General features: G+C 43.4%; 1 protein-coding gene and 1 long non-coding RNA gene across 3 annotated transcripts in view; one reads left to right on the top strand and one right to left on the bottom strand.

Annotated features, from left to right (window-relative positions):
- Positions 1-23,786, bottom strand: part of LOC116939051 (uncharacterized) — a 123,099-nt gene that overhangs the window by 92,037 nt on the left and 7,276 nt on the right. The window lies entirely within an intron of this gene.
- LOC116939049 (phosphatidylserine decarboxylase proenzyme, mitochondrial-like) overlaps positions 13,310-23,786 on the top strand; it is a 39,224-nt gene continuing 28,747 nt past the window's right edge. For both annotated transcript variants that reach the window (XM_032946934.2, XM_032946931.2), the window contains exons 1-3: positions 13,310-13,418; positions 18,599-18,672; positions 19,234-19,409. In XM_032946934.2, the coding sequence (XP_032802825.1) occupies positions 13,396-13,418; positions 18,599-18,672; positions 19,234-19,409 (273 nt within the window). In that variant the 5' untranslated portion in view covers positions 13,310-13,395. The remainder of the gene's footprint in view (positions 13,419-18,598; positions 18,673-19,233; positions 19,410-23,786) is intronic.

Raw genomic sequence — 23,786 nt, 5'->3', positions numbered from 1 at the left:
TAGCATCAAGTCATAGCTCAGTTATTCGTCTCACACATAAGCCTTAAACATTCCAAAGAAATATGTAGAATCTTAAGAATGTAAAAGAATACTTAACAACACCCAGAGAGTACAAATATTTTCCGATATATAAAAAAAAATGTCAATTAAAGGTACCAAAAATCTCTGAGCTAAAACAAGGGATCATAGCGGTATGAAGACATCATCCAACTGTCTGACGCCACCAGATGTTTTGAGTTTGCAGGATTACCTTGGCTTTATCACCTGGTGTTAAGGCTGCATTTCGCCAGATCGAGTATTAAACACTCTTCACCTCAACGACCGTACGTCCTTATGCTCTGCGTTTGATGTGTAGACATGCCTGCTGTCATGTATTGGCATATCCAGTGCGGAGGGTACCCCACGGGTATCAGCTGTCCACCCCCCCCCCCCCCTTAATAAAAAGCTTTTTCTCCTCGATTATCAATATTATCATTGGTAAAGGTGCATCCCTGTGCACTGTCTTGCTCATGCCACTGCTGGCGAAAGGGCCTAGCCACGTTGGGAAACCGAACCGGCGGACACTGGATTGCAAGTTCAATGCGCTATCATTGCGTGAAAGCAGCATCCTTATTTATAACATTGCTAGCTGAGAACCCTTCATATATCCACACCTTGTGGTCAGTCATTGTTTGCCCTCACTTCAGCATGGTGAAGGGACCCAGTTCAAATATCACTCGGCACTATGTTAACCATGGTCAAGAATCGAAGTCAGGCTGTCAAGTTGATAGCAAAATGAAATAACTACTCTGCCACCGCTCCACTCTACGTGCTATTCTTATTAATCACGCGTGCATTACTGCTGTCCTTACTCCACTTATTTAACAGCTCCCAAGTATTTTATTCCATTAATTCCCCCCAACAAATACCTCCTTGCACAGAGTTTTAAAATGGATACAATGCAATTCTAGATTTGAAGCTTTCGTGACTGCAAGGATCCATACTCTTTACCGAATAGAACCAAAGAGTATGGATACAATGCAGTTTGTCATTGTATAATGGGACAGAATGTGAATTAACTGCCACCCATTTAAATGTGTCTGTCTGGCATGCCAGGATGAGCTAAATGCCACCGGGCAGAGGCAGATAGGTTCTCAATTGTATTAGCTTGGCACTTGATCTTTATTCTAACAATTCACCTTTTTGTACAACCATGCACACGTTACAGTTGTGGTTGTTGGCTTGTGCTTTTATAAAAGAGCGATGTGTCAGTCCATCCAAGAGAATGCTTTCAGCCTGAGATTTGCACATCTCATTACACAGCTGTATTCCTATAATCATGTCCATACTTCATCGCTTGGCACCCTTCTATCATACATCAGCAATAAATTTTCAATTCAGGCAGTATTCATAAGGAGACTGAGCATGTCAGTCAGTGGCTTGAATTTATCACTGGAATAAGTTTACATGATTGGCAGCTGCATAGTTTGAGAAAGATGTGCGCTGGCTACATTTGTTGTATGGTGAATGAGGATTATTATTTTTTTTTACAAATTTCGCAATGCGATCATTAAAGGCCCTTGCTTATTTCTCTAGATCTAAATGCACGTCCGAGTCTTGCCATGTGAACTTCAAGGCAAACGTTCATATGGCGCTCGGCTGTGTTTTCGGGTTGTACTATGTGTTGTCCGGCACGATGTCTGACGTTTCACTCAATATACTGAGAGCTAAAGAAGCTCCGAGCACGTGAATCGAATAACCAAATATGCCATTCAACACGCGTTACTGTACATCAAACAGCACAGCCTGGAAAACCTACGTACACAATCAAATGTTCGGAGGGTGCATGGTGTTCTGTTTAGCCTGGTCACCTCTGGCATCATCTCTGCCAATTTGTCAGGCTGCAGTGAGTTTTAAATATAAATGTGCAGGCATTTTCCAGTCATGAATCAGAGCCTTCCTTTTTCATTTGATTTCATCACCTGCAGCATCCCTTCACTTGCTGCGATGGAGCTCTCTGGCCAACTCCCATACAGAGAACACGCTCTGTTCTAAGTCTCTTTTAAACCGCAGCTTTTGAACCTCCAGTCATATGAGACCATTGGAGTCCCAACCCTCATTATCTACCAGTCCATTATTCCATGTAAAGCAATGAAATAAAGATCTCCGTACCATACTACCGTGAAAAGTTAAACATTATATACCGTCAGCCTATGGGCTCTCCAGACTAATATTATCCAACATAATGTGTTTAAGCAAGCAGACACTGGACCGTTTTGACCTTCTGAGTTTCATCAGCAGAGCCCGGCTTGTTAAACAAATACTGCTGGGATACCAGATGGTTATTGGCAAGAGCTCTCAGTCCAAACCACAAGGCCCTGGTCAACTGTAGGACATAAAGATGCAAATAATGTTAACAATAAATGGGTATATATCGCTGCCATTGGCTTAGAGTTAAGCAACATCCTACTTTCCACCATGTTGCCCATCTTTCAGGTTAAAGACCAAAAGAACTAAGGAACTGCTTATAGCAACGCATAACGCAGGCAGATGACCCAGTTAAGTTCCAAGACGAGGACTCATGTATATGCTTATGCAGTCACACCACCTGCTGTTGAACGGTTTTACAAGTGCAAAAATCACACTTTCAGCAGAGGAAATAAAACACCTATGCAGTCATTTTGACTTCGAACGTAGTATTCTCATGCCAAGCACAATGTTTGTGTTCAGCACATGTATAAGCACCCTGTTGATATGCGTTGGTATGGCAGCCCAAGGGTATTATGTCACTGAAACTTTGTAAAACATATACACGAAAATAACAATGTCCTTTTCATTATCAAAGGATTAGGTCATATCACAAAGGCGATGTTGCTGCTTTGACACAGCATCTTACCTGCCGATTAACGCAAGTCTAAAATCACCGCGTCTCTTCGTGACCAGCTGGCTCAGTGGCTAATTCCCATGAGAGGCAAAGTGGAGGAAGCGCTGGGTTGCTGCACAGTCTTCAGTGGATCTCATTTGTAGTGAGGTGTGATTCACAGATTAACATCGATTCTCGTGAAGCAGACGGTGGCATCGTTTATGGTTGACGCACGCGCAGTATTAACCAGGGTGGCCGCGGGACTCCGTTAACCGTGAACCTCTGCAAACAAGGTGCGCATGCGCTACCACTCGGTCAACTCCATCAGTACAAAGAAAAAACGATTTTAATCCATTCATTAGGTTTATCATTTGTTGTTTAAATGAATTGTCATGAAAAGCGTTCATAATATTAATAATAGGGTATAATGAGAATATGGAACAACTGCATGACTAACGTTGTGTGCAGCCTAATGGGGTTTTTTTTCTGTGAGCATAACACGCACCTCTGTGTACAAACTACTGCCTCAATGCGTATGCCGAAACATATAATGGGGTACGACAATGGGGAGTTTTGTCACCTGCAGTTTGTTTAAAAAGGGGTTTGTCAGTGCAAAATGTCCACCTAGATTGTTACTGGAATGTTAAAACAAACCATGAATCCCAATACATTCCTAGTATCTTTTTTTAAGACACAGAAATGTAAAATTGTAAGAACAGAGCCTACTGGGAACGGCGTTGTTGCCATATGCTCCCACGAGTTGAGCGACGTGTTTTTGCACCGTTGCACCGTAAATCATATTTTAATACAGAACACATATGCACAACGCGTCTTTTTTCATGAAATGGTCGGCGTGTGACTTGGAACTCTGGGAAGGGATTTCAGTGCTTAGAATGGAATACTGGTGATGCCCTTGGCCAGAAAGTTGCACCCACATCCCAAATTTAAGATAAATCAACTGTCAACTGCAGGCAGTGGTGTTCCATTGCCAGTATGAAAGCTTTAAGAAATTCCCTGATTATGCTTCTTGGGTATTTCAGTCGACTCCTGTCCAAAATAACACTGGCATACCGTGCACAAAAATGTACTCTTTTAATACCAATCAGCGTTGCTGGTTGTAGACCTCAAACCATTCTTTATTTTTGTTTTATGTTTCAACTAAGTCATAGTATAGCTATAGTGCAGGGGGTTCACACACTACATCGAGAGCCTATGGACCTGAGTTTTTTTATATTAAAATTAACAATGACACGATACATTTGAGTTTGATTGCTGAGTTTAAAACCGTCGTCTCGGTTGAAATTGTGTCTATGTCTGTATATATGGATGGCTTCATGAACGAATCTTTGTTGATAGCCAGTCGGCTTGCAAAGTACCATCGTCTTAGACAAATCAATTTCATGTGAACCAGCCGCATTAAAGTAATGATCAGCCATGGCAGAAGTATTGGTCCTGCCGTGTTTCAGATCTGCCCTATGTTCACGAACACGGTCCGAGACATTTCGTTTGGTTTCCCCAATGTAACTGCTGCTGCAGATACAGCTTAGTTTGTAGACGCTGGGATATTGCATGTCAGGAATCTTGTCCTTCACAGATGGGATCAGTCACGAATTTTATGCACTGTGTTAAATCGGACCTGGATCTTGTGTTTGTTCAAGATTTTGGAAATCTTTTTGGTTATCCCTGCTATGTAACGTAAGGTGATGGTTTTGATTGGATCTTCAGATGGCACAATTTCAACCGAGACGACGGTTTTAAACTCAGCAATCATTGGAAAGATGTCATCAACCACTTTGGGTCATGACTTGATTTGTGTTTTCTTGTCAACCTCACCGTCAGCAGTGTGGGTGCGTGGAGCGAGGTGAAATGCTTTGATTGGTGTAGACCGACTGCCAGTGATGGAGCCCTCTCCTACATTAACATTAGCTGCCTCGCCCATCTCTAAACCTTTATAAACAGCCTGCCCTCAGAGGCTAACCTCCCTGTTCCTGATGACGACCGCTTGTGTTGCGATCGAAACGTCGTGATTTTTTTTATCCACTTTATTTGTATTATTATTTTATTGTTATTATATTTTTTCTATCTAAGTGACTTTACCGAAAGAACCATAGAATATAAATTCCTGCAGTCACGAAAGTTAATGTCAAAATTCAGGAGTTAGTTGAATGTCTGCTTAAGTATGAAAATGGTACACACCTCTGAGCTTAGCTTTCCATATTAAGCATGCAGAGAACTGACTTATTACCTGTTCACGTTTGTACAAGGACTGCCCGAGTCTTTTTTTCAAAACGTAGTAAAAACTGGGCACACGAATGCCCCATCCCGTGAACAAATGTTCAAGGATATTTAACATCCTCTTAACAACAGATGCCATAATGTGTAAGCTGCATGCGGCATGTGTGCTAACCACGGGGGCAGCTCTGATACCTTGCTCACGAAGCTGCTGTAAAAAAAAAATATAACCTTAATCAGGGCCACCGTTACACATCTGGTTTAAATAGCTTAAAAACATACAATGAAACAGTTAAAGCGGACCCTCTGTCCTTCCTACCGTCCCTTGGGCTGCCTTTTAGGCAAGGGAAGCTTCTGAAGCATGGGGCTCACTGTCCCTTTGATCCCACCGCCTTTCCCCGTGTGATCGTTGCAGGATATGTAATTAGGCTTGCTGACAAAAAAATGTCTTACCTTTAGCTCAAACACAAATCTCAAAAAGGAAATAAATATAAATTAAATATAACTTGATGCGGCAGAGTGCTCTGTTGTATTGGCTTGGTTGGTAATGCAACTGCATACTGGATGCAATGTTTATGATAATAACAATTAGCATAATAATAGGGGTTTTCCCCTTTTTTTTCTGGCAACAAAACTGAAACCTTTTTTTGCAAGGATTCATGTCTGCATTAACCACAATACCTGCAGTCGAAATGCAAACAAAAAAACATACTATGATAATATATGCATTGTCCTTGAAACTGATTGGTCCACACCAAGGGACGGCTTTCTTTTGAGCCTCGACCCAAATTGGTGCTATACAAAGCATAAACATGTCGTTTTTGTGACCCTAAATATTTTCTGTTATACTGGGTTTTTTTATCGTCAGACACAGATTAGACTCAGAATGATGCACAACAGCAATTTGTTTTTGTTTTTTACAATATTGTACTTTGTGCTGTTGAGAAGGAGTACTCTTATACATAACATCCGGTAAAGCAGCAGTCGCACGCTTGGAATTTTACATTGAATAACGGAACCTGAAACATCGATGAGAAAAAATGTGCAGATTAATGACAATTCAAATTCTTACGAGAAATAAGTGGGCCTGGGCAGGACACGGTGTTCAATGGGATAATGATCAATGGTCAAATACAATGAAGACCATTGCTGATCAAAATGAAAGCATCAGTATCGCTTAACTGCTGTTGAAGCCCAGATGGTCAAAAATGCTCCAGAGTTTGTGGTTATCCATCGCTGTAAAAAATAAGTATAGATGGCAAATAGGCAGAGGCACTATTTTTTTTAATGCAGAAATGCAGAACAGAGATCGATTTATTTATATTTGTAGGCTCAGATAATATAATTTGTGGAAATAAAATGACAGTTTTCTAATTTGTACACTTAATATCTTATTTGTGTTTTGGCCATCATTTACGCAGCAAAGCTCAATTCCTCATAGAATGTTCTACAGCTGGCAGTGACTAATCTTTAACAACCCACAGGCATGGAAAGCAACATCACGTGACTTCTGCCAATATATTATTTAATTGGCCTCTTTTATCATCCAGCACAAGACTGGGTACCTTTGAACCGAGCATACGTTCTGTTCTCTCCCTGACTTTTTTGCACTCACCGAGCTAGGTACTGATGGAATAAGTGCAATTAATAATTTCTTATTATGAAGGAGCAGAGCGGCCATAGCCATGAAAAAGCCACATCTGGAAATGCATGACTAATAAAACGATGTATTTCATTCCAAATGAAAGAAAAGAACAAAGAGCAGTCTCCAGAACTGTCCTTGAAAGCTGGATTAAGTATGATAGGTGGTCAAAAAAGCAGAGCGGTAGGAAGCACGTCATAATGAAAGTATGTATGGCTTACAATGTAAACGCTGGTACCAAAGGTATTGATCACATTTGAACCTCTGAAGCATCTTCTGAAATAGAAACACATGCCATGTGTGGTTCAGACTTTTACCAGATATCTCAGCGTCATAACATAAAGTGGCTTTTTTTATTTAAAGCTTTCGTGACTGCAGGAATTCATATTCTTGGTTATTTCGGTAAAGTCACGTAGAAAGGAAACAATAAAATAATAATGTTTCCCTTCTACGTGACTTTACCGAAAGAACCAAGAATATAAAATGGGCTGTAGATAAGAAATCAGGGAATATATTATTAATAAAGACAATGTATTGCACTCTAACTCAGAATCAGAATCTTTATTTAGACTGGAGGACACATTGTCTCTCTTAAACACTCTTCCAGAGACTGTGACTTACTTTGGTACCGGACTGCATGCATCCGCTCTACTCAGAAGACAGCTTTGAATGGGCAGAGATCATCAAACGTGTGACACTGGAGAAACGTGTAACCTGAAGGGGAATCTATACCTGAGACATCGGTACAAAACATTATAAGAATGGCATCTATCTCAATGGTCTCTCGAATAGTTTAATGAAACAAATGTATTCAGTTATCTCTACTGTTACTACTCTCTCGTCCTACTAACGAACGAATGGGTATTTTGGAAAGCCATAGTATCCAATATATGTCGGGTTTATGGTAAATGTACAACTCTACAATTGCTTGCTCACACCAATTCTGGCGGAAGGGCTTCCAAAAGAGGGAGCTCTCGAAATCCACTTTAGAAGGTATTTGGCCAACTTTTTCCACACTGGCCAGATGTCTTCGAAGAGGAGGAAGTAGCTGCAATTCACCCCAATCGACTGAATTTGGAGCGTAAACATTTTATATTTGTCCGATCCCTAAACTATTGCACCAATGTTGAGCTGGTGATAAGTTACATCATGCTGCTAGATATAACGGCCATTGGAAGAGACTCGTCATAACAGGATATGTTGTTTTTTTTACGTAGGAATTACACCAACTCTGACAAATTAAATACCGGGTGGCGACGACTGCCTCTCAATGCGAGACGCGTCTCCCATTTGCGGGCTGCTGAGGGTACAAAGTCAGGTGTTGTGTCCCCATCTAGTGTACATTTTGCACATTGCAGAGCTGATCCCAGTTAAATGTGGTGCTTTGCGGTTGTCCTTCAGGCGGGTGGCTCCCAAACGTATTTACGGCACGCGTGTAGTTTCAGCTTTATTTTGAGGGAACGCAAGACACCAGGATGAGTCTCATTTATAAGAGTGACCCGGATCACAAAAGTTACAAAAGTAATAACATAACAAGACAAAAAAAACGTTCGGGGTCAATTAATTGTGGGTCACAAGACATCTAGACCAGCCTGTACATCAATTAGTTGTTTTTTTTTTTTACTTTATTTCATTTTTTACACGGATGATCACGTCTAGACGGTTTTCCGGCTCAGCAACAACAAAAAATATCAAAACTGCAGACAACGAGTGCTGGGTCAATTTAAGAATACTCGCAGCGGCTTTTGGCTGGCCATCGAGCAAAGGCGTGCGCTGGGGTCGCGTGTTTTCAGATGCGCTTCTCGGGACGTCTGGCGCGGCTTTTTCCTTCCGATATCAAGAAGCCACTGGAGCTTTGCACGCTTAAAACCTAGATTGAAAACCCATTGCTGTCGAGCTGCTTTTTGCGTTCAACGACACGATGTGTTTGACGGTCATAAGCGAAACGCACGCGAAACATACGTGACGGCAAGAGGCGCTAGAAGAAAAAAACAACAAGTTAGGTACATGATTTAAAGCTTTCGTGACTGCAGCAATTCATATTCTTAGCTCTTTCGGTAAAGTCACGTTGAAGGGAAACAATAAGAGGTAAGAATATAAGTTAGGTACATGTGCAAGTAAGCTGAGCATCAATTAGCTGAGGTACCCGATTAGTTAAGTATTCGATTACTCTACGGATTATAATCAATTCGATTACTCTACTGATGATAATTATCTGATTATAATCAGTAGAGAATTATAATCAGTAGAGTAATCGAATACTTAACTGATAATGATCACTCTTGATTTGAAGCCTCCGTGACTGCAGGAATCCATACTCTTTGGTTCTTTCGGTAAAGTCACGTGGGTAGAAATTAAAATAAAATAAAACAAATCACGACGTTTCGATCGCAACACAAGCAATCTTCATCAGATGGAACAACCACAGCAAGGAAATGCTGAAGTAGGCGAGAGAGCTGCTGTGGCAAGAGGTTATATAGGTAAGAGAGGGGGGAGGCAAGGGGGGAGAGAGAGAGAAGGGGGGGTAGGGTAAGGGGGGGGGGCTGTGTGTGTAAACGGCAGGTACGATGGAAACGACCACAACCAGTTAAGGCATTGCCTGGTTAATAACATCCTTCCAATGATTGTCATTTTGTTTGTACAAAAGTACCATTCCAGGTAAAGTAAGTGTTGGTAAGGCAGTGCCCAACCAAAGTTGGCACATCAGGATTCAGTCCATGTTGAACCAAGTCTTCAGTTATTGCTAAGGTGTCAGGTACAGGAACCTTGGTGAACAGAGAGACTACAAAGCTGACAAGCAAATCATCTGGAGACAGTGAGATGCCCTTGATTAGAGAGACCAAGTCAGCTGAGTTACGTGCTGCTGAGGTAGTCTTGCCCGCAAATGGAAACAAGGTCTCAGACAGACATACTGATTCCCACCACCATCCGGCACAGAAGAATTCCCTCATCAAAACACTACACCATAGGGCCCACTGCATTTCTGACCAACACCACCTAGTCAGTGAACTGGAACACGTACACCAGGCCCTCAAGATTAATGGGTACTCAGACCACATTATTCGCAAATCTGTTTCTCCAACCATCGAGAAACAACCCCCTGAGAAGCCAATCAAAACCATCACTTTACCATACATAGCAGGTGTTACCAAAAATATTTCCAAAATCTTAAACAAATACAAGATCCAGGTCTGATTCAATACAGTACACAAAATCCGTGATCTCATCCCATCTGTGAAGGAGGTCATTCCTGACATGCAATAACCTGGAGTCTACAAACCGAGTTGTACCTGCGGTGGCTGTTACATTGGGGAAACGAAACGACATGTCTCGGACGTTGTTCGCGAACACAAGGCACATCTGAAACACGGCAGAACCAATACCTCTGCCGTAGCTAACCATTGTTATAACGCTGTGGGCTCGCATGACATTGTTTTTTTTTCCGAGACCAAGGTGCTCTGCAAACCTTCGGGCAACTATCAAAGGTTTGTTCATGAAGCCATCCAGATATATAAACACAGACATAACTTCAACCGAGAAGATGGATACGGGAGGCGATAAGCTTGGCTTGGTGCCACTGTCGCAAGAGTTCACTTTGGACAAAACACAAAGTCACGGCACAGTGCCAGAAATATAAGGAGATACTGTACATAAACACACACATATGAGAGAAGGGCAACAGCACAAGTTGTAAGATAAGCTTTTTTTTTAAAAGGGAATGCAGATATGCACCTACTTAAATCTTTAAAATTGTAATATTTATAACAATTACTTATTTCAGGAGAGGTAACATTAATGGCCACGTAATCTATCCACTGCTACATCGAAGCCTCCCTCCCCACGACATCCCCTTCCCTCACAATCCCGTGATCCCACAAACCACCTCGACCCATCTCTGTGATGGTCATCCTCACACTTGTTCATCAAGTTCGCTGCCATTCCGATCACCAGTCCCGTCCATCGGTCACATTTCCTTCGAACGATTTATATTTCCCAGATCTACTTGCTTTCATTTAGATATTGATAATATACTGCCACTAATTACAGTAGTTATCTGATCCAGGTGCTCCTTATTCTCTCTGTAATCCCAAGCATGCATCTCCCCCATACTTATTGGCGTATTCTCTGTCTTGTGTTCCATTCTCTTTGTCAATACACGTATTTCCCATCAATACCTCATAGCAGGAAAATATGTAATGATTGAAATATGTCCTCTTCAAGCACATGGGTTTGTTGCCTTTCATTAACATATCGAGTTTCCTAAAAGTCCGTTCTGCTTTGGCTCATCCATTTTCTTCTTACATTCCCTTGATCCTGGCTGTCATTAAATTATTGACCTCGGTATACATATTCTGCTACATCTTCCAGTAGTGACTCCAATTATAACTTTCCTTTGCTTAGAATGTTTTTATTTAAACTGACCCTTACTTTGCAGTCTTCTTTATTAAGTAGTGTGCCATACTTCTATCATTTCACGTGGTTCATTTGCATTGGTTGTCATAATGGATTTAATAACACGGTAAGTAATAATGTCGTTCATTTCGTATTCGTGCCATTCTTATAGCGCAATTCTATCGAGGCGCGCTTTTCCAGTCATCATTTGCAGTAGTTTAACAGCAGGAGGGCGATGTTGCTATATGTACAGTGATCATAATTGAGTAATTTGCAGACAATTTTCAAATCTGGCAAATTAAGACCATGACACCGACAAACAAAGGTCTACTCTTTTCGAACGACGTTACGGGATCTTTAACGTCCACTGTGCAGCATACGGCATTAATTTTACGGTCGATGCCCCTGCAGTACTAACCAAGGCGGCCTACCGGTTCGAAGTGCGAACCTCTGCAACAAGGAGTGAACTGGGCCATATCACACCCCCCCCCCCCATTAAAGTATGTCATCATCGAATCGCAACAATGTCTTTGTGAATAGCCCCATTGAGCGTATATATTTATTTGCCCGACTCTTATTCTGCAGTGTATGTTTTTTTTATCTATGAAAGATCAACATTATTTACATATATACAAAATACATTTTCGCAATGTGACCATATAAGAGTCGTAATTGGCTTCAGTAAACATTCTAGCTTTTGGCAATGTTCATGCATTTTATTGTTGTTGTTTAAAATGTCATCGGAACATTACTATCCCTTTTTGGCTCTTGTAATTATCAGCTGCAAATTAGTCATAATTGTCCAAATTGAGTGACATGACTGAGTCGTGACTCACGCCATGGTAATGGTTGTGTTACCTGCCCTAAGACTTCCAAGTGTTTTTTTTTATTGTTTCTCTGGTTTTGTTGCTTTTACGACCAGAAACAGTTGGAGGCATAGCATTTTTGGAGACCTTTTGAACCACACAAATACCATTTTGTCTTTCCAATAATGTGACAGCCACATTTCATGGATTACGTGGGTTCGTTATCAAGTTTGTGTGTATGTCTGAGAGTTCCCCTGCATCACAGCTGTGGGTTTTCTCTACAAAGTGAAGTTTACGCGAAGATAAGTGGTCAAAGGGCCAAACATCCAAATTCAGGAATCTCTGAAAGAAAGTTAGGAGACCAAGTTGCTGGATAAGTAATGGATTAGACATCATCATCATTGATATGATCAATCCACAATTAGCTAAAGGCTTTTCCAATCCGTGGCCATCTCCCATGCATCTGCGCTGTAACAATCCAACTATAGGACCTACATGTGAGCGAATGAAACCGCCCCATCTAAACGGCAAAGACGCTTTTCAATTGTTGACTCTGTCACTCCGTCATGATTCTTGACCAAAATAAACTAAATCTTTTTTTTTTGTTACCATGTAAGGCCCACTGAGCTCTACAGCCCTTTTTTAAAGTGACCTGGCCACAAATGATAGCTTAACGAAGTGGCTTATCATGTGGACATTTGCAGCAGCAGCCAAATATTCTGTTAACGCATGTTCATGAATGTGGAGGGAAAACCCGGAGGACCCCGGAGAAAAATCCACGCGACCACTGGGAGAACACTCAAACCCCAAATACACAGCAGGCGTCAGGGTCGGGATCGAACTCACGACCTCCTTGTATACCAGGCGAGGGAGTTAACCATCGTCCTGCCACCATGTGCGCGTATTTCTGTCTCTTAACATAATTCCAAGCACGAATCTCTCCTCGTTTCTTCGTTACTTTTTTCAGTATTATTATTTTTTTGTTTTCGCGAATGTCCACGTTTCTGAACCAAGTCACGGTCAGCGGTGCTCGCCGATTAACGGATTACACTGTAATTATATTTATCCAGCAGCGGGGTAGGGAATAGCCCACTATTATAATCAATGAAACATTACGCCTGTGTGTCGTCACAGATGTATAAAAAACCCCACGCGGTGGGCCCAACTCGCAATCATGCCACCGCAGCTGTCATTGTGGTTACAGCGTAGAGTTTATAATAAGATATTAAACTCTGACCTCCCAACCATCCACCCATCCCAAGCTGGTGGTGAAACCTCTAAGCTCACAAGCATCACATCAACGCGTTCCTCGAGAGGAATCGATTCCCGCCGGGGGAAAAAGAAAAGCCGCAGGAATAATTCGTTGGAATCGGCGAGCGATGCCGCGTTTGTACCGCGGCCGGCCGGAGACGCGGGGAATCTATCCGACCGCAACGGCGTCGATTCCCAATAGGAATCGATACCTATCACCACGAGGAACCATGGCGGCGTTCGGCGCGGCGAGGTGAGTTTGAGGCTCGTCGCCTGGTTCAGCGACTGCCGATTGCCGGCGTGGACGATTTGCGAGGGCGTCGAAGAAGGTCATCATCGTTTTGTTTCGTGGATCTCGACACAGGTCGAGGGGGAGAGAGAGAGAGAGAGAATTGGCAGTGTCACTGATCGCGTCTCCCGAGCCGCGCCAGCTAAAAAACCTCTCTCACACACACACACTCTCTCTCCCAGTGGCGGCATTTGTACAGAAAGAACAGTGGTTGTAACCGTTCTTACTTGTTGCTGAAGATGTTCAGTAATCTGACCCGGTGACCGAAAACGAATTCATTATTAACCTTCGCTTGCTTGTAAACTACTGTGCATGAATAGCTTTTATCTCCCGTGTATTTAAAAGGCAGAGTTGTGCGATATGTGTGTCTGTTCGAAAATGTTTAGCGCGCTTCCCGACATGCAACAATTTGCCATGTGGGTACTTTCCAGACTGTACACCATGCAAAAATTATTATTTTTAAAAAAAATAGACTTTTGTATTTTGCACGGCAAGTGAGCTGTGACGTCACATCTGTCACGTGACCCGCGTGCGGAAGCGTAACGCATTGTGCCTGCTGCTGGTACAGTGCCATACAAATGTGTTGCAGGTCTAAGGCGTTCTTCGCGCAGCATTGCTTTATTATTTCAGTCGTTTCCTGCCGTACGCACCCTGAAAGTTGCGTGGTGTGTCTGCAGCAAACGCGTCTATGTGTACCTATGGACGCGCGTGTGTGTGTGTAGGGGGAGCGGTAGTGTAGTGGTTAGCGTGCTGTCTGTGTGTGTGTGTAGGGGGAGCGGTAGTGTAGTGGTTAGCGTGCTGTCTGTGTGTGTGTCTGTGTGTGTGTGTCTGCGTGTGTGTGTAGGGGGAGCGGTAGTGTAGTGGTTAGCACGCTGTCTGTGTGTGTCTGTGTGTGTGTCTGCGTGTGTGTGTAGGGGGAGCGGTAGTGTAGTGGTTAGCGCGCTGTCTGTGTGTGTGTGTCTGTGTGTGTGTCTGCGTGTGTGTGTAGGGGGAGCGGTAGTGTAGTGGTTAGCACGCTGTCTGTGTGTGTCTGTGTGTGTGTCTGTGTGTGTTATTTAACATCTATTTTGACCACGTAGTTCGTGAAGCCTTCAATAGCTGTACCGAGGGAATCTCCATATGGTACAGATATAATGGGAGGCTGATCGACCCCCGGGTGCGGTCAAGGGATGGCTCCCTATTGCTCAACCACATTATGTATGCTGATGATTTGGTAATAGCTGCTCAGTCAGAGGAGGAGTTGGAGACGCTGCTGCTGAGACTGGAGCGTGCCACTAAGAGGTCGGGCCTTACCATCAGCCCCACCAAAACTAAGCACCTGCCTGGGTATTTTGTACCATCGGACACTCCACCCCCACAACTCCCAATCGGTGATGGGGCAGTTGTGGAGCGAGTGGAGAGTTTCCCATACCTGGGCAGTGTGCTTATGACCGGCTCCAGTTTAACAGCAGAGGTCTCACTCCGAATCAATCGAGCGGCAATATCTTTTCATCGGTTGCGTAACGCTGTGTGGACGCTACCTGGTCTGTCGCTCCGCACTAAGCTTCAGGTCTTCTCGGCCACGGTCATTCCCTCCCTTCTCTACGCTTGCGAAACGTGGACCCCCCTAATGGAACATCTTCCCCGGTTAGAAACATTTAGGCTGGCCTGCCTACGATCCATCCTGGGTTTAACCAGACTGGATTGTGTGAGGAGCTCACAAATCCTTTAAAGATCTGGGCAAGGTCCCATCCTCCGGCGGGCAAGGCTGCGATGGCTGGGTCATGTAGCCCGCATGCCCAGCGACCGCATGCCGAAACAGCTTTTGTTAGGCCGGATTGAGGGGGCTAAACGGGCGCGGCACGGGCTAGAGAAGAGATGGAGTGATGTGGTACAGGAGTACGTGGAGCTGAGTGGACTTGCCGATGACTGGTACCAGCGGTGTCAAGATTGGCCTCCGTGGAGGAGGCTCGTGAAGAACGCTACTGGGCAGTTGGAGGTAGTCGCTCTGCAACAACAACGGAGGGTGGAAGAGCGACGCTCACAACAACGAGCGGAGCACCGGGTGGCTAAAGCACAGCAGGTTGGCACAGTAGGGGGCACAGGTGGTGCATCAGTCAGTCATCTCAGTCAGTCGACCTGTGGCACCTGGGTCTACCCCGTGACCTCCTGCCAGCGGGCGTTCGACACTTCACGTGGCATCAGGGTGCACATAGCCTGGCACAAGCGTCATGGTGACGTCACCGCCACTTAGTGGTGAATGGCGGTTGTTGTTGTGTCTGCGTGTGTGTGTAGGGGGAGCGGTAGTGTAGTGGTTAGCGCGCTGTCTGTGTGTGTTTGTGTGTGTGTCTGCGTGTGTGTAGGGGGGGGGAGCGGTAGTGTAGTGGTTAGCGCGCTACGCTACGAACCCGGCTCACGGCCACCGCCGGTGACGATTAGTTTAGGTCGACTCAGCCTCAAACGAGTAACTGGTGCGGTGTGTGAACATCGCCACTGGGGAGACAAAGGCGGCCGGGCGTGATGAATCCAAGTCCCGGACGAAGCCGGGTAGTAAAGCTAGTACTGTATAAAGCATCCCCTCACCCCTGTTTAAAGCAATTTGCGCTTAATATCTGTACGGTGATCTTTCTCAATGAATGGTATAACTTGTGTTTTATATAGATGTTCACGTACACGTCTTTGTCTACGCACCCCCGTTTATACCTTAGTCCTAAGCGAGTCAGATGCGCGACGTTGTACTGTATTTCATTAAATGCGACCTGGTTTTATACGCCGTGATGGGAGTAAATGGTAATTGTGTTGCGTTGAGATCCCACCAGCTAGACCGTCACTTTTTGCGATCGAAACGTCGTGATATTGTTATTATTTTTATTATCTACCTGCCTTTACCGAAAGACCCAAATATAACGTCACTTTAGTGTCTGTGTCTGGCCTGCCAAGTTGGACGTGGCAGGAGACGATGGACTGCTAGCTCCTGCAAACGTGTACATATGTACAGTCGTCTTTTTCAAGCTACTGCTAAACACGAGTGCCTCCTCGCGTCGTGGAAGTTACGTTGGCCAGTGCCGGTTTGTGAAGGCGCTGAGCATAACGTCTATTGGGAAGCATAGTACCGTATAACATGTTTTTCTAAACTGGCCAGTGCTCCCCACAATATTCCCGCAGCGGCCTCTAACACTTGCTATTTACACGCTTTTATTTAACTCGCTCTGCCTGTCGTATCCTCAGCTCTGTCTGTTGTCGTGTCCTCAAATCTTGTAACTCAATTTTAACCCACTTCCCAATGTGGTATCGACTGTAAACTTGGTATACTTATGTCATGCTGATGACAATACTATATTCTATGATTAAAAATAAAATATATATTTTGAACAATCTTTTTTTATATCTTTTGTTTCGGCTTGGGTCTAATTGTCCACGGTAAACTGACGTTGGCTGTCAATCACCAAGGCCCCCTTACGTTGTGGCAAGCTTCGGGGCCACTTCCTGGAGTCGTGGAGTTCTTCCATTACTAGTACGGTACATTTCATTAAAGCGTGTTTAAAAAAAAAGTATTGTTTAATATTACTTATTATAGCAGAATCCAGGTTGAACTCTGCACAGCTTCCGAGATGTGAATAGTTTTGCGTGCATTACGGGTGATTGCGTCATGGGCCGGCGCCGCAATAAGATGCATCTGTCGGAGGGACAAACTGGAAAACAGAAGAATGTGTGTACTCAGGAGAGTTAATGTCGGCAGGCCGAGATTAAAATGATGCAATAAAGAAGCAGGTTGGCAACATACCGATGTGTGTTCAGAGGAGAGTCTTTAGTAAGTGTATACAGGCTACCCCCGCACCTACGACCTACCATAATTGGTTCCTGGACGACCTGTCGCAAGTCGAACCCTTATTTACCATAGGCGCAATGTTATACGTGGGGGTTCCGTTCCTGGAAACCCATTGCATACCATAAAAATGCCCAAATTTACCACGAAAATGTGAAAATGACCCCAACAAACATTCATTGTAACTTAACATAACCTTTACAAACATGTATTAAGTAAAAACAAGCACATTTGAAAATCCTAAGTACTTTCTGCATGCGCATCACATTTCCTCTTTTCAGACGTAGCGAAAGGAAAAACATTTAAAAAATTTGAAGAACACGTACAAAGAGCGTCGAGAAAGAGACGCTACGTTCGCTCTCGGCGCAGCTGCAGACTGTCGGGGTGTATTGTACATACGCATATGGCAGGAAGAGCAAAGCCAGCGCCATCAGGTGACGAGTCTGCAGACTGCTACCGACTCGGCGTCGGTAGCAGTCGTTGGCCGGTTGTAGATAGAGTTTCGGGCGTTACTGTGGGGGTTTTAATCACGATAAGAAAGATCGTAAATGCTGGGGGGGGGGACGTAATCCGAGCCGTCGTAGGTCGGGGGTCACCTATATTATCTACGACACAGTCTGATCGCAAGGACCATTCGCTGCCTGAAAAAAAATAATTCTGGAATGGACGATGCTGAGCAATAGGCGACTGCGTGTCCGTATGGGCAACAAATCCAGCTCATCCCAGTTCCTCAGCAATGGCTTGCCGCGAGGTTCATTATTCTCACTAACGCTCTTCAATGTCTATGCAAGCGACGTGCCACCAACCGGGTCACGCAAATTTGTATTGGCGGATGACCTTGCCCTGGCAACGCAAGCAGCCACTTTCAACAACATTGAATCTGCTCTGAACTGAAACCTAAACACCATGGGGAATATTTCCTGGAAATGGAGGCTCAAGCCAAATCCCCACAAAACAACAGTCACTGCATTACATATTGATAATTATGGGAGCGCCAATCACACTTTGAATGTGGCCTGCGACATGACCTCACTTCAATCTATCACGGAGTGAAGTGTATGAAAAATTTTATTCTGGGTCAAAACTGCATAATGGCAGTACTTGCTATATGAATGACAGAGGCAAGAGTGGTCATTTTATGGTTCATGCAGTGTAATGCTACTGTGAAAGCAATATTCCTTGGTAACAGTCTTGGCTCCATTAGCATTGGTTAATTGATCTAAGAGAGCCTTATTAAGTATTGTTGGGATAGAGCCACCTAATGCCCTCACTTTGTGGTGGTTTTAGTGCTAAGGAGGCTAAAGCCCATTTTAATTGTCCCCCTGTTGCTTGTTTTCAGAATCTTGGAAAGAAGTAGACCTTGTCTTGGGTCACTCACCAGGGGCTTGAGGCCACTTCCCATCACACCCCCAAGTAAGTTCATCTCCAGCAGAGGCAATCTGTGCCATTAGTTATCATCATTGATAGTTAATGTTGCTGTACAGTGGGTCAACCCGTCTTAAATTCAATTCATTTCATGTTCATATTACCCTTCACATGAAATGAAATTGTGCTCAATTATGTCATTGTATAACACATTCCATCTTGCCAGCTTTTCATTACAACGCATACAGGCTTAGACCAATTTCATATGTTATTAATGTTCACTTCAGGCTGCTGTTACATTTTTATTTTGAGTGTTTTTATAAAGAGTTAATGGCAAGTATCCAGTCATTATTTGGAAAGTTAAAACGGCACGTGTTTAATTGTTGTACAGTAATTCATTACAAGAGCATATCTTGCACTCAAATACATTTCATGAAACGTTCTTTTTAAAGGGTGAAGTTTTCTTTAATGCAGGCAGATCGGTCATAAAAAAACAATGGCTTTTTTATATATTAACGTGCTGATTAAAAATAATACCCTTATGTCTCATTGAGCACTTTGCCAGTTTGATTTAAGCGAGTGGAATTGCTTGTGACATTGTTTGATCAGGTCGGCGTGGCTTGCACTGGGCGGCGGGCCGGGCACTCACCCGCTTGCGTTGGCTTTACGTACCCATCGGTGCCGGAGGGGCGTACGCCGGATACGGCCAGTACCAAGGCTACAGGGACCGCCAACTCATCAGTGCTGGAGAGGAGGCTTTGCCTCGGTTGGCAGAAGATTGGGAGGTAGGCACCCCCCGCGCGTTTTTTTTTTCTCACTGGGCCTTGTTTCAACGCCCACCAAGTTTACGTTTCAAGTTTACCGGATGTGATGGGACCCACACCTGAAGCTCAGCAACTAGGAGGCAAGGTTAGTGGATCATACGAAGATGGAGTTATGATGTGTGCGAAACACTCAACTACAGAATGGGCCAGTTAGGTAGATTCTGGTCTTAATGGCATTTGAGTGACTGCTCGTTTGTGTCGGTTTACTTTGGTAATTTCCAGTTTTGTCCTCCATGTAAAAATACTGAAGAGAAGAAATTGGTCGAACAGTTCAATGCAGGACGCTTGCCAAAACGTCTTGACTCACTGAGGCTTTCCTGAGAAAACATTTTCAATTCTTCATATTTCCAACTTTGTTTAAATGGCTGTCCAGTCACCAATATATTAACATAAGAATAGGGGGAAAAAAATAAGCAGGCATTTTCACAACATGTACAAGTCAAAGACTTCCCTTCAAGATCATAGTTTTACAAAGATTGCAGTGTTCTCTTGAGCAGAGAGAGAGTATAAAAATATGTTACAGGTAAGTAATGACCATGAGACGGTTGTTTTAATAGCGGATGCACGTTGAATTGTAAGCTGATGTTTGAGGTTTACAGCACTTCAGATGGGAACCAATTTGGAGATGCACAGAAGACACCAAGGCAGCAAAATGTAATACATTTACTTTGTGTTTGCTAAAAGAGTAAGCTTCAAAGAATTATAAAAGTGCAATACTGTTTTTAAAATGTGTCCTTTACACAGATGTTTAGTGGTTCCACGGAGGCACACACTAGAGTTTGGAGGCACAACGTTTATTAACAATCCCAACAGGGTGACTTCCTAACATACACGTGGTTAGCTAGACCCTCAACAGGGTAACACTCAATACTGTTAACTGGACCCTTGCAGGGTAACTACATAACTGGGTCAGGTCAGGAACGTCTGCCTGATCCACGATGCCGAACGTAACGACCGATGACTGACTGGACGACCGAAGACTGACGTGACGTCCAACAACGAGGAGACGTAGCACGGCGAGTTGATTCCAAAAGACAGCCTCGATTGCTCTCGGGACATCCCTTATATGCTGCCGAACGTGGCCTCGCTCTGCCTCCGGCCGCACCCCCTTCTGGATCTCTTCAGAAGGATCTGGAGCACGCGTCACGTGTCCCTTAAGCACTTTCTTGGGCCCCCTTACTACCCCGTGCCGGTCACATGCCCTCTCGGGTTCACGCAGACTCTCACGCCCTCACGTGCCCTCTCTGCTCGTCAATGGGACTATGCCCTCTAGGGCCCGTTTCCCTGCCATGCCTACGCCGGTGCCAGAGAGAGGCACAAAACGCGCAGTTACAGGCTTGTGTCAGTAGATGAAGCCAATGCCATGGCGACTCCAATCACGCCTCTACAGATGTAAAAACATGCTTATTTTTTTATTTAAAGCTTTCGTGACTGCAGGAATTCATATTATTGGTTCTTTCAGTAAAGTCATGTAGAAGGGAAAGAATAAAATAATATTATTTTATTCTTTCCCTTCTACGTGAGCTTGAGGGACACGTGATATTGTTTTATTGTTTCCCTTCTTCGTGACTTCACCGAAAGAACCAAGAATATGACATGCTTATTGCTTGACACAAGGGGGCATTGCTTCCACATAGTATGTTGAGATAGGCGCAATCCACGACCCAACTGACGTTTTGAATTTAACAATCTTCGAACATGTAAAACCTTTCCTTTGATCTCAACCTAAGGGCAGACAAGTCAAGTTAATAACATGGTTATTTTCCTGAATATAAAACACCTGCCCTTGGCTCATATTTGGAAGTGCTGCTTCTGTCGAGGCAGTGACAAGGCCTTGTGTTTCTTCAGCCAGTGGGACCACACATCGTGGCATACATGTTATAAATAACCTAGTGGCACAATCGTGTGCACTTTGTCACGAATCAATACATGTTACAATAAAAGGAATCACCAGCATACAATATATTTTTGGTATCGCTTGTAGCTGTATTAAAATGGTAAGCGTTTACTTAATGTTGTCTTTAATAAACTTAATTTGGCATTTATCGCAGTCATCATAATCCATTCTAGGCATGCAATTATTCTATCCCTCCTGCCCCCACAAATTAATACATTTTCATAATTTAGTATAATGTTTTTACTTGGTTCACAATAACATTTTTGTCTTGGCTGAACTGTCTTATTGGTTCAAATAGCTTAAATGTAATATTTACCTATTTTTCTGCATAAGCCATAAATATTACTTTCCACAAAATGTGATGCATGCATCTTAAGCATAGCAAGCATTGTTTATCATGACATACCAACTTCATGGTTTCTCTTGTAGAATCACTGTTCCATCGTTGCATGTGATGGCATTGTTCACAGAATGGCATGAACACTAACCCTTACACTAGAATGGAATGTGATGTGAACTCATCCACAAATGTAAATACCATCCAACCTCAATGTTAACCCAAATGCAACAATACCCAAAAGCATTACTATCATATTCTTAACCCTTTCGGTAAAGTCACGTTGAAGGGAAACAATAAAATAATAAAATATATATAATTATTTCATTGTTTCCCTTCAACGTGACTTTACCGAAAGAGCTAAGAATATGAATTACTGCAGTCACGAAAGATTTAAATCAAAACATTACTGTCATGCTTGCGCCATTACAGTATTAACACGCACCGTTAAATGAAATGTATAACTTATTCTAATCTTAGTGCTAATGCTAGTATCTGAACAGCTACTAAATGAAATGAATGCGGCATTTAATAAGGCAGCATGGACCTCAGTGTTGCTGATTAAAAACTCGGTAAACTCTTCTCCCATCATTGCATCCTCCACCAGCATGAATTTCAGTCATATCGGTCTTCAAGTGTTTCTATTGAATTCAATGATCAGTGTGTGTATTGTACCTTCACATGTTCCTAATATATGACTGGCATATATCTTTTTAATGTTCCTACATATACATAGGCGAACAGTCTGGTAGAGAATGCAAGCGCCTACCCGTCATCCCCATCTCTTGCTGTCCTTTGTTCTTGTAACGTGCCAAAATGCATTGTTCAGATACTCGCCTCCTTATGTAACTTGTTGATATCTAGCCCACGGGCCATCAGTAATGTACAACTTTGCCATTCCCTTTTGTCTCACTGCATACTCAAACGATGCTGCATTCCTTCTTGCTGTAACCTTAAACATTTTGACGAACTTGCTCTTCGTATTACTCATTAATTTGCCATTCAACAACCGTAGCGTACTGCTGTTGCCGTGTTTAAGTTGAAGCCGGTGCCTTTGTACCACATCCATATTTTAAAAGCTCTAATTCAGAGGGATTAAATATATGAATTTGTATTCGTGCCTCTATGCAATTTCTGACTCGCGTTCTATTTTATTAGTGATGGAGATTGCTTGCAGTGCTAATGTACCGTGTCAGGGTGCTGAGCCGGCAGACTTGAAAATTCAGCAATCAGGCTTCTTAAACGGACGTGAAACAGGGTATAGGCCGTCTCCACACTCGAGCTCCTTTCGCTCTTTCCGTGGGCTTGTCTCGTGCGTGACTCCCACACGGCACCCACTCGCTCCCCCCACCTCTCAATAGAGTCGCCCCAACGAGAAGCCCCCACAGCACAAGACTCGCATGGATGGGTTTGTGCAAGTGTTCTGTGTGTCTTTATCATTGGTGTTTGCTATCGACAATTACACCAACAGCTTATGTAGGCGGGTTTTAACGACACATTTACGCGCTCGAACCCAAAAACCTCTTATGGATGATATTGGTCGCGAAAGCCTACGTGTTATGCTTTCCTATTCTCTGCCCATGACTGAACTTTTTGTCCATCCAAATGTTTTATTCAATACAGAAGTCCACCTCTTCTCATACTCCTCTCACCAACTTGCTGCATTGCCTTGAAAACATAAAATCATCCTCTTCCCCATTTCATCATGGTGTACGTGTTTTCTGGTTTATCGAACGCGTGCTTTGGCTATACACTGTTTACTAATTGAGGTCGGAACACGGGGGTGATGTTTGGGCATTACGCGGTTTGACGCTGCTTAGATTCTCATCTCTGCATTGACAAGGAATGTGCGGTCTGCTTGTAGACACTGCCGATGAATAACTCATCGCCATATTCCCTCCCCAACACTCTCATGTCGTCTCACACCACCCACCAACATCATCCTCACCTTCGTCACTATCATCGTATTTTATTCACCATGTATGTTACGTGTGCTTTTTTCGTTTAAAAACAAAGGTGGAAATCACGTAAAATCATTTGTTTATTAAAGAGGTACAGGATAATAATTCTCATAAGGTATATTATTTGTCGAACTCTGTTTTGC

The sequence above is a fragment of the Petromyzon marinus genome, chromosome 5 (genome assembly GCF_048934315.1).
Source record: "Petromyzon marinus isolate PM22_M1 ecotype Great Lakes invasive population chromosome 5, UKy_Petmar_22M1.pri1.0, whole genome shotgun sequence".
Taxonomy (NCBI): Eukaryota; Metazoa; Chordata; class Hyperoartia; order Petromyzontiformes; family Petromyzontidae; genus Petromyzon; species Petromyzon marinus.
This window is presented reverse-complemented; position numbering and strand designations above follow the sequence as displayed.